The sequence below is a fragment of the Phoenix dactylifera genome, chromosome 8 (assembly GCF_051530095.1).
Source record: "Phoenix dactylifera cultivar Ajwa chromosome 8, Ajwa_hap1_PhDact_Kaust_v1.1, whole genome shotgun sequence".
NCBI classification, from domain to species: domain Eukaryota; kingdom Viridiplantae; phylum Streptophyta; class Magnoliopsida; order Arecales; family Arecaceae; genus Phoenix; species Phoenix dactylifera.
In genome coordinates, this window is record NC_143197.1 from 22,028,235 (window position 1) to 22,045,994 (window position 17,760).

Consider the following 17,760-nt stretch of genomic DNA (forward strand, 5'->3'; position numbering starts at 1 on the left):
AGATCGGTAAAAATTAAAAGAAAAATCAAAGTATAAACTACAAGCTACATATAAAGACTATACAACCTCCCAAACAAAAATTAACACTAGTGGTTGCCAATGTGTTCTGCTACTACTTTACACCACCACTATCATTTAAATCTCATAAACATGTAAAGTACATGGGGAAAGCCAGTAACCAAATATAGAAAAGATGGTCAGTCATATGAAGTGAATATTGAGTTCTCTACTCCTCAGATGGTAACGCTCAAATTTGTGATTTTTGGAATCCATATCATATTGCCGCCCTCATAGCTCTGCATGCAGCTTCACGCTTCATCTCTGCAGCTTTTCCACTTCCTCTGAAGTATACTTGTTGCCTACAGAAACAATAATAAAACAATAATGGGAGTAATGTCAACCACTGCAATGGCTAACAGTATGGATGGATATACATCTTCAGTTGCTCTCATTCTTGTATTTGGATGAGTAGTTGCGGTGCCATGAGAATTCTAAAACGTGACCCTTCTCCTAACACATGACCTTTTACTTGTAGACCATTTGACTTTGACAACTAGGATGACAAGTAGAAATATCATGTAAACAAACATCATCTGTCTACCACATGTATTATCACCAAAGCATGTAGGAATATACATATTATTACAGCTCCTCCAACCTGCAGCTGAACTTAAAAGCACCTTAGAGATAAATATTTAGGAAGGTTCCCATTTTTATTACAAACTCATGTGGGTCTCCTCTGGAAATTCCTTGAGAGTATAGGTGGAGACTTCAGGATATTAACAGTCACTGGAATTCCTAGTGGCTAGGAAGGACAAAAGAAAGCAATGAGTAGCATAGAAGTCTATCTTCCAATTGGAGCCGGCTATTGGTCTATCTTCCAATTGGAATTTTAGGTGATGGTTGGAACATAAGGACCAAGACTAACCAGGTCAACAAGAAATTTTTAGTCTAGAAAGGAAATGGGAAGGCAATGAGTAGCATAGTAGTCTATATTCAGCCCCTGTGAAACCTGCTTTGAAAATTCCTCGAAAGTGTAGGCGAAGACTTCAAGATGTTAATGGTCGTTGAAACTCCTAGTCTGGGGAGGAAAAGAAATAGCGATAAGTAGCATTGAACGAGGTTATATCTTTCACGCGAAAAGACTAACCTTCCTTCGCATGAATCCACAATTGGATCGTGCACTGCACGGATCTCAAAGCGCTCCAAACTCCATCATTCGTTTGCCTGCGCAAATCGCAAAGAAACCATAACATGATCCATTAATAATGGATTCACACGAAGAAAGGTGAATCCTTCTTTTGCGCGAAAGATACACCCCCAACCCGAGTAGCATACTAGTTTCTATTCCCTTCTTTCGCGTGAAAGATACATCCATGACCCGAGTAGCATACTAGTCTATCTTCCAATTGGAATTTTAGTGAAAATCTAAGGACCATGACTAACCAGGTTAACAAGGAATTCTAGACTAGAAAGTAATAAAAGGAAAGGAATGAGTAGCGTACCAGAAAGTGATAGGTGGCATACTAGTCTATCTTCCAATAGGAGCGAGCTACTAGTCTATCTTCCAATTGGAATTTTAGGTGATTGTTAAAATCAAAGGACTAGGACTAACCAGGTCAACATGGAATTCCTAGTCCAGGAAGGAAAAAAACAAGCTATGAGCAACATACTAGTCTATCTTCCAACTGGAGTCGGCAACCATATATCTTCCAATTGGAATTTTATGTGATGGTTGAAAGCCAAGGACGAAGACTAAACAGGTCAACAAGGACTTTAGTCTACAACAAGTTCTCTTAAAGCAAATGCAAGAAGCCGATTGCGTGGGATTCAATCCATCCCCCTCTCCATGGATAGAAGCAAGTTGCCTCCCTTCCTCTACTGGCTTTTGTACTTAGCTACAATCCACTTGGTGTTGTCCTCCACAGCAGCAGCAGCAGCTAGTCCAGTTCCAGCAAATTCAGAAGCAGAAGCTCTCCTCCAGTGGCAAAAAAGCTTTGGCTTATCTTGCGAATATGGGGGCTTTTGCGGTAATGACCCATGCAACTGGATCGGTATTACATGCAACCAAGCCAAAAGTGTGATCGGACTTAGTTTACATTATAATCTCGTCGGTGGCATCCTTGGTAACCTCAACTTCTCCTCCCTTCCTAACCTTACCCATCTCGATCTCAGTTGTAATATTCTAAATGGAAGCATTCCTGCAAGCATTGGTAGTCTCTCCAAACTCGTAAGCCTCAATTTGTCTGACAATCAGCTTTCAGGCTTCATTCCTTTAGAAATAGGAAATCTTTCTTCTCTGAACTATCTAATTTTATCTGGTAACAATCTCAGTGGTATGATTCCTCCCTCAATAGGCAATTTGAAATTCCTGCGATCACTTGATCTATCATGGAATTCCTTGACTGGGCCGATACCTAATGAGCTGGCATTAATGCCGCAACTTACAGAAGTACGCTTGAGCAAAAATTTTTTGAATGGGAATATACCCATCAGATTCTTCAATTCCCAGGTGAACGTTCTGGACCTCTCCTACAACCACCTCTCAGGCACTTTACCGCTATCTCCATTTCCACTTCCCATAGATTTTGATCTATCATACAATAGCTTGGAGATCCCTCGTAGCTGGGCCAACTACTATGGGTTGAATGGAAGGCTTTATGGGAACAAATGTTGCATCGATGACGTGCATGGAAAGCACAGAATTCTCATCTTTATTGCGGTTCCTGTTCTTATATTGTCATTTATTATTGCAATCCTGTATAAATGTAAATGTGCATCTAGTCAGCAAAAAGAGAAGGAAGCAGCAAAAGAGATCATCGAAATGAGAACTTCAAATGTATTCTCCATTTGGAACTTTGATGGGAAGGTTGCGTTTGAAGACATCATAGAAGCAACAGAGGACTTCGATGACATATACTGTGTTGGATTTGGTGGGAGTGGGATGGTCTACGAAGCAGAGTTACCTACAGGTCAAGTAGTGGCAGTAAAGAGAATTGATTCACCTGAAAATGAAGAACTTCCCCATGACACAACCTTCATAAATGAGATACGGGTGATGACCGAAATCCGGCACCGCAACATTGTGAAACTTTATGGATTCTGTCTGCACAGCAGATTCATGTTTCTAGTTTGCGAGTACATGGAAAATGGAAGCTTAAGTGAAATATTATCCAATCACCGAAGAGCCTTGGCGTTGGATTGGGAAAGGAGGGTGAGGACAGTTAAAGATGTCGCCAGCGCGCTGAGTTACTTGCATCATGATTGCTCCCGACCAATAGTGCATCGGGACATATCGAGCAACAATATCTTGTTTGATTCAGAATTAAGGGCTTGTATCTCTGATTTTGGTGCTGCAAAACTCTTGAATCTTGATTCCTCTAACTGGACGGCTTTTGTAGGCACCTGCGGATATGCTGCTCCAGGTACAGCCTAACAATTTGGTTTGTTATTAACAATTCTTTCTTTTCTTTTCTTTCCTTTGTTTCTTTTGTTATCAATAGCATGTTTTTTCTGTTGTTCTTTACTGCCAATGACTTCAGCTGCTCAAGATGTGAGAGTATTCAAGTAGTACAGCAGTTAGTTTATCTCTTAACCATGGCTCAATTGTAACCTAGGATCTCAAGCTTCGACTCATCCCGAAGGGATGAATATAGAGACATGTCTTTCCATAAGGGAGACAACTCTTTCATCGAGAGACTTGTCTTATTAGAAGGGAAACAACTGATGGTAATAGACACATCTCTTAAAAGCGAGTATTCCTAAAAACACCCGTAAACAGGTATAGTGCCAAGAAAATAAAGAATGATATGTGCCCTTTTAGATTTTTCCGCTCTCCGTTCCTTAAGAAGATAATGTTCTTCTTCCTTCTTCTGGAGATGACGATGTTTGCCTCTGTTCACAACATGCTTTCACTGCGAAACAAAGGAAAAGAGCAAGTAAGAGTTCATTATATTTTTCTTTTGATGCAGAGCTTGCTTACACGATGAAGATAACAGAATGGTGCGATGTCTATAGCTTTGGAGTGGTGGCGTTTGAAGTATTGATGGGAAGACATCCTGGAGACCTCGTTTTATCATTATCAACGTCTATTACTGACCGGAACATGTTGGTAAAAGATGTGTTGGACCAGCGTCTCTCATCTCCCCCTTCCGCCTTGGAGATGAAGGAAATATGCAACATAGTTGCAGTGGCACTTTCTTGCATATGTTGGGATCCGAAATACAGACCCACAATGCGATGCGTAACCCAAAGGTTGTCAAAATCTCGTCTACCTTCGCTTGAGCCGGTTGACGGAATTACCCTGTTCCAGTTGAAGAATCTTAATGTGTAATGTTGTATAGAGGGTGGTCTTGATTGTTGTAGGATCAAGAATTCTGATTATTCACCGTTTCATGTGCATTAACAAATGGTATCAGGTATCATCATTTTTGTTTCTCTTGATTCCGCATCTTGCATAAATTTCTGTCAACTTATCATGAGAAATTTAAAGCTGCAGCAGCATCTAGCAATGCAGGTCAACATATGATCCATGAATCTAATCTGATTATCAAGGTAGGTTGGTGATTTTGGGAAAATTTTTTCATTAATTTTAGAGCAAAAGTGATCAGTCAGGAAGAGAAGAAGTAGAATCAGAATAGGTGTAGCGATCATTTTAGTTTTGTAGATCACCTAAATATTATGTTATGGTAACTTTCCATGTTGATTATTATTAGAAATGTTAGAACTGTAATATCCAGGCCCAATCTGAGCCCAATATCCTCTTGGGCCCATGGTTGGCAGCCCATTTGAGGGCTGCCACCTCATGTTAATTGAGAGGACAGAGGAGTCCAGCTGTCGGCACCAGGTGCAGCTGAAGCAGGTGCTGCTAACGCGGTGACTACCGCTTAAGAAATCCCAAAACCCCCCTGCCTTCTCTCCTCTTGATGTATTCGAGATAACAAAGAAAGAAAGAAACAAAGAGAGAAAGGAAGGGGAAGGACGAAGACTCACCGCGTGCGGCCGCGAGCGTCGCCGGCGCCCTGGAAGCTAGGTAAGCCCCCTTCCTCCCTGTTGTTGCCCAGTAGATACAACCCAAGAGGGGGGGGGGGGGTGAATTGGGTCTTTTAAAACTTTTATACTACTTCTAAAACTTTTCAATTAATTATGCTAAGTTGTATAGATGCACAGTGGAATTTAAACTTAGCAACAGTTTGATTTATTGAATGAGACTTGATTAAGTAAATTGAATATGCTTGCAACTAAAGGATGCGCGGATAAGAGTTAAGCAAGCAATTTATCTAAGTAAGTAAGTGAGCAAGTTAGACAATGACAAAAAGCATCACAAACACAACAAACATATAGTGGTTCGGTGCACCCCAGCACCTACATCCACTCCCCAAGACCTCTTGGGAATTTCACTATAATCCTCCAGATTACAGCCGGTTGTTTTACAAGCTCACAACCCAACTTGTTGTTTTGCGAGATCACAACGAACTCGGTCGGTTTTCACAGGCTCACCGACTAGAACCAACCGATTGTTTTCACGGGCTCACAATCCAACCCAGTTGGTTTTTCCAAAGGCTCACCAACCACAACCTTACAACGATTGTTTTCCGGGTTTACAATCAACCCAGTTGGTTTTCCCCAAAGGCTCACCAACCACAACCTTACAACGTTGGTTTTCCCTTTGGCTCACCAACAAACCTTAACACCGTTGGTTTTTCCTTTGGCTCACCAACAAACCTTAACCTCTTGATTCAATCCCTTGATTGAATCAAGTTACAAGATATTAGACTAAGAATTTAAAGCAAATACAAGCTTCTTAACTAAGCAAATATAGCAAATATAAACAAATAGAGTAAAGAGAAGCCCTCAAACGAGTTTTGAAGATGAAGGAGCTCGGCTTCTTCTTTACTTGACCCTCTTCTGATTTGGCACGAAGTAGAGGATCACCGAGGCAGCACACGGATGGAGAGGAAGCTTTGGGATTCACTTGGATGCTCTTCTTCTCTCTATTTTACTTTGAATGGCCCTTTTGTGCTTATGGGAGATTTCCCTTGTAATCTCTTTGAAATCTCTTTCCTAAATGTTCTTTTCCACTTCCATACCTTCTCCCCTAGCTCTCCTCTTGATTTTATAGCTTTAGATGGCGTGGAAACAAGAATCTAGCCGTTAGAGACGAAAATAGAGCCATTGGACACAGTCTGTACCTCCTGACAATATTTCCGTTGGGATCGGAGTCGACTCGCGCGATCTGGAGTCGACTCGCGCGATCTGGAGTCGACTCGCCTGTTGCAGGAGTCGACTCGTGCTTGACTGGAGACGACTCGGCCACTGTTCCAAATTTGAATTAATGTGCATGCCTTGTCCTAGAGTCGACTCGGACCAAACTGGAGTCGACTCGCCAATAGCTGGAGACGACTCGGGCACTTGGGGGTCAGCTCATTCTCAGGAATCCAGAGGACATACTTTCTGATTTTCTTCCTCGAGTCGACTCGGATTCTCTTCGAGTCGACTCGGCTCTCAGAGCTCGAAAACTGATCCTCTGTCTTTGGAGTTGAACTGCCTCGGAGTCGACTCGGACTTTGCGGGAGTCGACTCGGCTCTCAGTGTCCGAAATTGTCTCTCTGACTTTTTGCCTTGCTTTTCTCTGAGAGTCGACTCTTGCACAATTAGGAGTCGACTCGCCTGACTTCAGAGTCAACTCGTGGTCCTCTGGAGTCGGCTCGATTGCAGGGTCTAAAATTCTTTGTTCTGTCTTTCCTATATTACTCTTTTGAGTCGACTCGGAAACGTTGGGAGTCGACTCGGTATCGGAGTCGACTCGAGAACTATTCTTTTGAATTTTTCTTTAGAATTTGCTCCTCCAACTTGAATACTTTAAACTTGAAACTTGGGCCAATAAATTGTAGCTTTCTTCCAACTTTTCTTGAGAGCTTTGGAGGCCTTCTTTTATTCTTCCAACTTGCTATGTTCCTTGCAAAATAAATATCTTTCTCCTTGCAACACAAACATTAGTATTTATACTTCAAGGTTTTGTGATCATCAAAATCAATCTTTAAATCAATCTTTGGGTCATCAGTCTCCCCCTTTTTGATGATGACAAAACTTGGAGTATATGCAATATAACATATATTGTGTTCTAGAAGTAATGCATAGCTAAGTTGTTTGAAGTAGAAAATATATATCTTTAAAATATACTTCATGATAATGCTTTTAGATTTAATCTTAACATAATCAACACATAAAGCATTATGAGCATATATTCAGATATTTCTCCCCCTTTTTGACAACATCAAAAAGATAGTGAAACATTAAGCACAAAGATAAGAATACTCAAGTATTTCTTTTCCTTATAGTACTCTGATTTGCCTGTCTAATTATTGCAAGAATATGAATCATATAACTCAAGGCAATAAAAAAAGATTAATGAGCATAGATCAGAGCTAATTAGGATAATTTCAAAGGAGAACACATCGAATGTGATTCCAAGGATAGTTTTCAACTCAAGTGTAGGTGGAATCTTTCTTAGGTTAATTCAAGAAGTACCACAAATGATATTCAAGGAAAGCACGAATGGAAATCTAACCTCTCTTCAATAATAAGTATGAAAGCTTGTTCATTTAAGATCTTTTGCCTAATAGATTAAGTATTTTAGCAACTTGAGAGCAATTTAACTAATTTTCAGAGTATAAGAGCAATATATTAAGTATGATTGCAAAGTTCTTTTATGGTGTAAAAATATTGTGGCATACATGCCAAAACATGAATTCATGCAATTTATGATATATCTTAGAGCTACTCAAGAGAATTCAACACATTATTCTCCCCCTTTTTCAGTAAGTTAGAGGCTCTTAAGATCAACTGTTTGAATTGCAATTTGGTTCATGATTTATGCATAAGATATATTAACCAAATAACAAGCCTCAAGGTGTATCATAAAGATTTTCAGATTTAAATTTCAGATGATACATATTGGAGAGTATTAGGATCACTTTTCATTTAGTATTCTTTCTCTCTCCTTTAGTTATAGATTTATGCGATTAAGTTCCATTAGATCTCTCCTTCTGAGATTTTCTTTCTCCCCCTCAATTGATCATTCCATTTAAGAGTTTAGAATTTGAAGATAATGTTCAATAAAATTGTCAATCTCAAAAAAATATATATTTTCTATAAGTTTCAGCTTATTTTCATAAGACTCAATGTTTGAGATAAGACAACCTTTATAGAACTCATCTCAAGGTATAAACTTATTATATAATTAAAGCAAGTCTTGCAATATAAGGAGGTTCATCAAAATCAATCCATAAAAATCAAGGTATGCATCAAAATTAAAGTAATTTTTAGGATAAGATACTGAATATCTAAAGCTCCCCCTCAAAAGATGCATTCCTCTTTAATCATTCTTTTCTTTTGTTGAATTTCAGATTTTAATGACAAGCGTGAATAAAACTGAAATTCTATGATATCGAGAATGTAGAGTGATCTAGAATTATTCAAAATTTATAGCAATCACTCTTTTTAATCTTTCAAGAACAAGTTATGCTTCCTCTTAATTTTTGAGAAAATGTACTGAAATATTAATCAGAAAATGATTCATTTGAAGCTCAAATTCTTTCAAAAGCATTTACATTTTCTTTCTTTTAAGAATCATTTGAGTGAGCTGAAATGTTTCTAGACTTAAGATCATTCACTCTTTTAATAATATATATATATATTTTGATGGAAGTCTTTAATAATGTAGGAGAGAAAAAAACATATAGATGATCATTGAAGTATATATAGTTATAGAACTCAATTTCTTAATCATAGTTTTTCAGCAATGTATACATGAAGCACAATAAATTTTTTTAATATCAAAATAAAAATTATATATTTAAAAATATTTGTTTGCAATCAAGATCATTGAAAGACACATCATTTAGACCAATATTAGTACACTTTAACGATAAGAAATGATATGTTTCGGATGCGTATCGGAGCAATCAACCAAGGCATCAAAATTAATTCTGTTTTTCTTAAATTAAAGTTTTCATTTAGAAATCATATTGAGTTTAAGCTTTTATACAAAATCAGATTCTGAATTTCATAAAGATTTTCAATAGAGGCTTTCAAAGTCATAATTTGAAATATGTATCTTCCACATTGTAGCTCATCTTAAATCATTACGATTGAAAACACATATTTCAAACATATAAGAGCATATTCAGAATATTTGTATTTATGTTGAGTTTTGGTAGAAATTAGAACATTATATACCAAGGTTAGGCAAGTTGAAAGATAAACAAAATCAATTCATTTTTTTTTTTGCCTAAATAGAGATATTCTTCTCTTCTCCTTTTTACAAATTTATTCAACTTTCAGATTTCAAAGATGATTGTGAATGACAAATCTGAAATTTCTTTTCAATAATACCAAACAAAAATTTTATGTAGTATTTTACACATTCAATCAAATTGTCCAAGCATGGAGCATTACAAAATATTGAGAACCCATAATTCAAGACATCATGCCACATGCAAAATATATTATGTGTTAAGTCATGCATTAAAATATTAAGGACAAGCATGTCAAGGATCAAAATCAATTCTTTTCAAATAAACTCCCCCTATTTAAATATAATCTTGCATTGATTTTATCCTTAAAGTGTGTTTTCAAGTGATTAAAAAAAAAATTGACTTGATTCTTCTTATATACTTTCATTTACTTTGTCTTTCATTTTTACTTTCTTATGCTCTATACTCTATTTGCTCTCTATCCGGTGGAGTTGGAAGGGGCACGAGGTACTACCACTAGCCTCCCTCTTGTGCCGTCCCTGATATACCCTACACCGAATAGTTGGGTCAAATAGTGCCGGGTACTATCACTAGCCTCCCCATTGGCACCATCCCTATGATGAGCAATATAGAAAGGTTAAAATGTTCACTTCAAACTCTCCCTGTTTAAGTGTAATTAATTACGGATTTTATCCCTTTCACAAGTCTCATAAATGTGCCAAATATATTATGCTTGTTTTGCTTTTTCTTAAGATTGAGGTGTTTGCCTTTACTTAGATTTTACTTCTCTTGAATAATATGCATTTTCTTTTCTTTATCTCTCTCTCTTTTTGTTATTCTCAAGTAATTTACATGAAAGAGCAGAATAAAGAAATAATCTTATGTATCATATAGATGTATATCATGCAAACAACATTTTCATTGTGCTCAAGGATTCATAACTTCTCACAAGTTATTTTTCATCAAAATTTTAAGCATATACTTGTGTATTTCATGGTTATGATATAGGCAAAGAAATAATTTAGTTTGGAAAAACCATGAAACACTTTCTAAAAGTATAAGTCAATCAATACATATATAGACATGATATCAAAAATTAATAATTAAAGAATTAATCATGCCATAATAAGATTAAGTTATTGACTTTGCTCAATTAATTTATGAGAGAGGTATCTAAAATTACCTATTCATTTTATATTCTTCAAGCCAAACTAGATTTCTTATGTGTGAACTTTTGGCTGAAGAAGGTCCTCTCTCTTGTTTGCATGTGAATGTTTATTGTATCTTATGTGGAGGTGTCCTTCAAGTTGAAATCTCTCATTTTCTTGCTCAAGGATCCTGCATTATTAACAAACTTTTCTTTCTTGAAAGAAAGTCATTAGTTTCTTCAAGATACAAACCATTCATCCAACATATTTTTAACTAGATGACTCAATATAAGATATGACAATAGTTGAATATTGAGTCACTTTTCTCAAGAGATTGCCTAAATATAAGCAAGCACATATCACTTGAACTAAAGAGATAGTTTCATTAACCAAGATGGTTCAAGGACAAGCATGTGAGGCAATAGGAAGATTTATCAAGGTCAAATCACTTTCTTATTTTCAAAATCAATTTAGTTTAGATTTTATTTGCTTAAGATAATTATCAATAAGACACGCTAGCTAAGTTTTAATCAACTTATCTTAAACAGTTGTTTCTATCAAAATTCAGATTATGATTTATTTGTTATCAATAAAATATGATTCATTAAAGTTAGATTGAAGTCTTGCACAAGGGCACATAATGAGCATACAATCTGGTCTACTAGCTGTATGATAAAATAATTATTCTATCATGCTTCAATACAGCTTTAAAACAATAGATCTACTTTGCTCATCCTTTTCAAATTCTACAAGATGGGGTCATAGACATACCTTCTTCATGCCAATCTTCTATAAGAGTTTTCTTGTGGACTAACTTTGGTCAATGAAGATCCCCTTTCTTGTTTGTCTTAATTTGGAGTTCGAGAGAAAATGTTAATTCATTCATCATACATATTTCAAACTCACCTGGCATGAGCTTAGTAAAATCTTCATATAAATCTTCATTAGTAGAACCAAAAATAATGTCATCAATGCATACCTTGAGCAAATAAGATATCACAAATTCTTCTTTTTGATGCATAGATTTATCACTATTACTTTCTATAAAAAAAGGTTACTTAGGCTTTTATATCCTGCTTTTGATGCTTGTTCCAAATTATGTATTGCTTTATCATATTTGTAATGAGTGTTTTCAAATATGGTGGTTATTTAACATATATCTTCTTTAATAAGCACCTAGGAGTGCATTCTACACATTCATTTGATAGAATATAAAGCTCATAAAGCAAGCAAATGATAATGGTGATCTTTACTTCTAATCATGCAAGAATTTCTTCAAGATCTATTTCATCTTTTCTTAATTTAGTCTTTTAGTAGTTATCAATTTTTCTTCATTAAGTGCATTTCTGAAAAACTCAATTTGGTTCTAATTATTAACAAGTTTTCAGATTGTTATATGTAAAAGATTAACTATATACATATATAATTTAATTTTAGTATCTTGATAATAAATCATTAGTCTCATAAAGAATAAAATGAATTGATATTTCTACAACTCGAATCTTTTCATTGAATGTTCTATATGCATTGCTTGATGAATGATATCCAATGATAGAAATATCTTTATCAGGTTTGGCATTATTTTCATAAGAACATATCAAGCATAACGTGTACGACTGGAAATTATGAAAGATATGCAATAGTTCATTTTCTATTTTTTAGAAGAACAAAAGGAGTTTTCATCAAAAATAGATCTAATAGAAATCATATGTATGACAAGCAGTGATGATAGCTTTTAAAAATTATTTAAGTAGATGACTATCATACACAATTGTCTTTTTCATTTCTTCAAGAATTCTATTAACCCTATTTTACTTAAGGTGTCCTTGGTGCTGAAATAATTATTTTCTGTATAAACTTTATCAGGATTTTGGTTTTCAACACTGTGCCATGATACTCTTTATCTTCACAGTTTGGAAACCTTTTTCATTTGAAACACTTTTACAGGATTTAGCAAATACAGAAAATACTTCAATTTTATTTGCCAAGAACAAATCCAATGTAAGCTTTTGAAAACTTAGTGATGGAAACAACATCTTTAGATTTAGAGATTGATTCTTGTTTGTTTCCTTAGTTAACATGCATAGCAACCTTTGACCTTTCAGAAGATAATCTAAGTAAGCCAATGGCAAGGTCTCTTGAAATTAAGTACATACTAGCATGAGTTGATTTTATAGGCCAAAGATGGTTTCTTTAATCTTGGTATTCATAGTGCATATATTCAAAAGCATACCAAGTACACATTATTATGTCTATGATCAATAGAAGATAATGCCATGGACAAAAACTCTTAATCAAGCATATAGAGAATTCATAAAGTTATTTTTAATTAATTAATCATTTAGCAACTTATCCAATAGTGAGTAGAGCATACTATAAGATGAAGTGATTTGAATATATTTTCTTTTCATACCAAAAATATCACTTATATCACAAAAATGATTAATTCTTGCAAGTTATGTTTTAATCAACTAATAAAGTAATTTCAATACGAGAGGATGCAAGAATTACTTATTTCATTATTTCTTTCATTTAAATCATTCTTCTTAATTACATTTTAAATTCAATTCTTTAACACATGTCTAGAGCACCCATTATTTAGAAAACATCTTTCATTAGAACCTTGGATAGCTAGACATACTTGCTGAAAAATAATCATATTTTCAACTTAGGAACCCAAGCTCTTTTGGGTCCTTGTAGGTTAGCTATAATTGTTCCTTTTGGAACCCATATTTTCTTAATAGCTATTTTGTCCATAAATTTACAGATTTTAGGATTACAAGGGATGTATTTCTGTATCCTCTTGTTGAATTTAACAAACATAGATCTAACATAAGTAGTAGATAAACTTTTAGTTTTCTGTTTTTGCCCTTTAGGTTCATCAAATTTGTAATGTATAGATTTAGAAACAATAGAAGAGATTTTACTTAGCTTTTGTTCCTGTTTATCAGTATTATAAGAATCTGTTTTAGAATAATTAAAAACTGTTTTAACAAACATATTCTTGAAAGATTTTTGGGTGTACCAAGGTTGATATCCTAATCCAACTTTATCAAATTCAGCTCTTTGATTATTTATCATAAGGTTCAATTTTTCAGAGCTGAAGGTAAATCTTTCAACAACAGGTTTTAATTTGTCAACTTCTTTAGTTAATCTTCTGTTATCTTCTGAAAGTAATTCATTGTTTTTCTTAAGTTTATCATGGCTTTCAGTGAGAAGTTGATTTTTTTGATTTAGTTCTTGATTTTCTTTAATTAAGATTTCAGTTTTATTAGTTAGTTTCAGTTTTTCATCTATTAGAATTTGATTTTCATTCTTCAAGTTCTTATTCTTACAAATAAGTTTCTTATATTCTAAATACAAATCAGAGAAGGCATCGTGAAGTTCATCAAATGTAAAATTGCTTTCAGTTTCAACATGTACCTCATGTGCCATGAAGCATGGATTTGCAATATGATACTGCTCTTCTTCTACACATGATGTTTCAGATTTGTTAGTGCATTCATATTTGTCTTCAAGCATATTCCATATTTCTTTAGCAGTCATGCAAGAAGATATGCAATTAAACTCATTCCTATCTAATGCACAATATAATAGGTTCATGGCTTTTGAATTTTGTTGAACCATTTTCTCATTATGACTAGTGTTTGTGTGTGTTCCATTGACTATAATGTTCCATAAATTATAATCAAGTGATTGTATGAAAATGCGCATGCGTGCTTTCCAATGTGTATCGTTTATCCCATTAAATAGTGGAGGTGTATCAATTAATTGTCCTTCTCCTAGAAAACTATCTATTTGAGTTGTCATGATCTTTGGCTCTTGATTGTAAGATCAATAATTAATCTTAGAGCACCTGCTCTGATACCACTTGTTGCCCAGTAGATACAACCCAAGAGGGGGGGGGTGAATTGGGTCTTTTAAAACTTTTATACTACTTCTAAAACTTTTCAATTAATTATGCTAAGTTGTATAGATGCACAGTGGAATTTAAACTTAGCAACAGTTTGATTTATTGAATGAGACTTGATTAAGTAAATTAAATATGCTTGCAACTAAAGGATGCGCGGATAAGAGTTAAGCAAGCAATTTATCTAAGTAAGTAAGTGAGCAAGTTAGACAATGACAAAAAGCATCACAAACACAACAAACATATAGTGGTTCGGTGCACCCTAGCACCTACATCCACTCCCCAAGACCTCTTGAGAATTTCATTATAATCCTCCAGATTACAGCCGGTTGTTTTACAAGCTCACAACCCAACTTGTTGTTTTGCGAGATCACAACGAACTCGGTCGGTTTTCACAGGCTCACCGACTAGAACCAACCGATTGTTTTCACGAGCTCACAATCCAACCCAGTTGGTTTTCCCAAAGGCTCACCAACCACAACCTTACAACGATTGTTTTCCGGGTTCACAATCAACCCAGTTGGTTTTTCCCAAAGGCTCACCAACCACAACCTTACAACGTTGGTTTTCCCTTTGGCTCACCAACAAACCTTAACACCGTTGGTTTTTCCTTTGGCTCACCAACAAACCTTAACCTCTTGATTCAATCCCTTGATTGAATCAAGTTACAAGATATTAGACTAAGAATTTAAAGCAAATACAAGCTTCTTAACTAAGCAAATATAGCAAATATGAACAAATAGAGTAAAGAGAAGCCCTCAAATGAGTTTTGAAGATGAAGGAGCTCGGCTTCTTCTTTACTTGACCCTCTTCTGATTTGGCACGAAGTAGAGGATCACCGAGGCAGCACACGGATGGAGAGGAAGCTTTGGGATTCACTTGGATGCTCTTCTTCTCTCTATTTTACTTTGAATGGCCCTTTTGTGCTTATGGGAGATTTCCCTTGTAATCTCATTGAAATCTCTTTCCTAAATGTTCTTTTCCACTTCCATACCTTCTCCCCTAGCTCTCCTCTTAATTTTATAGCTTTAGATGGCGTGAAAACAAGAATCTAGCCGTTAGAGACGAAAATAGAGCCGTTGGACACAGTCTGTACCTCCTGACAATATTTCCGTTGGGATCGGAGTCGACTCGCGCGATCTGGAGTCGACTCGCCTGTTGCAGGAGTCGACTCGTGCTTGACTGGAGACGACTCGGCCACTGTTCCAAATTTGAATTAATGTGCATGCCTTGTCCTAGAGTCGACTCGGACCAAACTGGAGTCGACTCGCCAATAGCTGGAGACGACTCGGGCACTTGGGGGTCAGCTCATTCTCAGGAATCCAGAGGACATACTTTCTGATTTTCTTCCTCGAGTCGACTCGGATTCTCTTCGAGTTGACTCGGCTCTCAGAGCTCGAAAACTGATCCTCTGTCTTTGGAGTTGAACTGCCTCGGAGTCGACTCGGACTTTGCGGGAGTCGACTCGGCTCTCAGTATCCGAAATTGTCTCTCTGACTTTTTGCCTTGCTTTTCTCTGAGAGTCGACTCTTGCACAATTAGGAGTCGACTCGCCTGACTTCGGAGTCGACTCGTGGTCCTCTGGAGTCGGCTCGATTGCAGGGTCTAAAATTCTTTGTTCTGTCTTTCCTCTATTACTCTTTTGAGTCGACTCGGAAACGTTGGGAGTCGACTCGGCATGTATCGGAGTCGACTCGAATTTTCGAGGAGTCGACTCGAGAACTATTCTTTTGAATTTTTCTTTAGAATTTGCTCCTCCAACTTGAATACTTTAAACTTGAAACTTGGGCCAATAAATTGTAGCTTTCTTCCAACTTTTCTTGAGAGCTTTGGAGGCCTTCTTGTATTCTTCCAACTTGCTATGTTCCTTGCAAAATAAATATCTTTCTCCTTGCAACACAAACATTAGTATTTATACTTCAAGGTTTTGTGATCATCAAAATCAATCTTTAAATCAATCTTTGGGTCATCACCTGTCTTCTAATTTATTCAAGATTTAAAAGAAAGAAAGGAAGAAGAAGAGGGAGAGGGAAAGGGGAGGAACCAATGGAGTTGGAAAAAGAAGGGGAGGCACCTGTGGCCGTCGGCATGCCATCGACCACAGGCATTGCCGGCTCTCGATGGCGGCCACCTTGAGGGCCGGAGAGCACCTCTCTCAAGTGGAGACAGGAGAGGGATGCCAATAATCGAGGCAATGCTACTTGACTTTGAAGCATCAAATTACCATCTACAAACAATATATGTACCGTGTAAAAACTTCTTTCACCTTTTCGAACATGAAGTCTAATTCCTGACACCTTAGAAGGCACCCACTAAATTTGTCCTTTAACAGCAAATCACAAACTACAGATCATCTCAACTAGATGAACAAACAAGATCAGTAAAAATTAAAAGAAAATAAAAGTATTAACTATAAACTACATAAAGACTATACAACCTTAAATTGAGTTCTCTGTACTCCTCAGATGGTAACGCTCAAATTTGTGATTTTTGGAATCCATATCTTATTGCCGCCCTCATAGCTCTGCATGCAGCTTCACGCTTCATCTCTGCAACTTCTCCACTTCCTCTAAAGTACACGTATACTTGTTGCCAACAGAAACAATAATTAAACAAAAATGCGAGTGATGTCAACAACTGCAATGGCTAACAATATGGATGTATGTACATCTTGAGTTGCTCTCAGTCTTGTATTTGAATAAGTAGTTGCGGTGCCATGAGAATTCTCAAACATGACCCTTCTCCTACCAAATTACCTTTTACTTGTAGACCATTTGACCTCGAAAACTAGGATGACACGTAGAATTAAATATCATGTAAACAGCTGCATGTTAAATTTTCAGCAAACACCATCGGTCTACCACATGTATTATCGCCAAAGCATGGAGGAATATACGTATTATTACAGCTCCACCAACCAGCAGCTGAACTTATATAAAAGCACCTTAGAGATAAATATTTAGGAAGGTTCCCATTTTTATTACAAACCCATGTGGGTCTCCTCTGGAAATTCCTTGCGAGTATAGGTGAAGACTTCAGGATATAAACAGTCACTGGAATTCCTAGTAGCTAAGAAGGACAAAAGAAAGCAATCAGTAGCATAGAAGTCTATCTTCCAATTGGAGCCACTTATTGGTCTATTTTTCAATTGGAATTTTAGGTGATGGTTGGAACATAAGGACCAAGACTAACCAGGTCAACAAGGAATTTTTAGTCTATAAAGGAAATGGGAAGGCAATGAGTAGCATAGTAGCCCATCTGAAATCTGCTCTGAAAATTCCTCGAAAGTGTAGGCGAAGACTTCAAGATGTTAATGGTCGTTGAAACTCCTAGTCTAGGAAGGAAAAGAGATAGCGATAAGTAGCATTAATCGAGGTTGTATCTTTCACGCGAAAAGACTGACCTTCCTTCACATGAATCCACTATTGGATTGTGCACTGCACGG

The 17,760-nt window shown here is 36.3% G+C and overlaps 1 protein-coding gene across 1 annotated transcript; it reads left to right on the top strand.

Moving 5' to 3' along the window:
• The first annotated feature begins 1,775 nt into the window (after positions 1-1,775).
• LOC120109922 (MDIS1-interacting receptor like kinase 2-like) lies at positions 1,776-4,441 on the top strand. Its single transcript, XM_039123698.3, has 2 exons — positions 1,776-3,425; positions 3,972-4,441. Exons 1-2 carry the CDS (start codon positions 1,850-1,852, stop codon positions 4,331-4,333), a joined length of 1,938 nt encoding a protein of 645 aa, XP_038979626.3. The 5' UTR covers positions 1,776-1,849; the 3' UTR covers positions 4,334-4,441.
• The last annotated feature ends 13,319 nt before the right edge of the window (positions 4,442-17,760 follow it).

Bases quoted from the DNA above. Each gene is read 5' to 3' on its own strand.
- LOC120109922 (XM_039123698.3), top strand. From the start codon at position 1,850: ATGGATAGAAGCAAGTTGCCTCCCTTCCTCTACTGGCTTTTGTACTTA. The intron at 3,426-3,971 runs GTACAGCCTAAC...CTTTTGATGCAG, and splicing joins CTGCGGATATGCTGCTCCAG to AGCTTGCTTACACGATGAAG.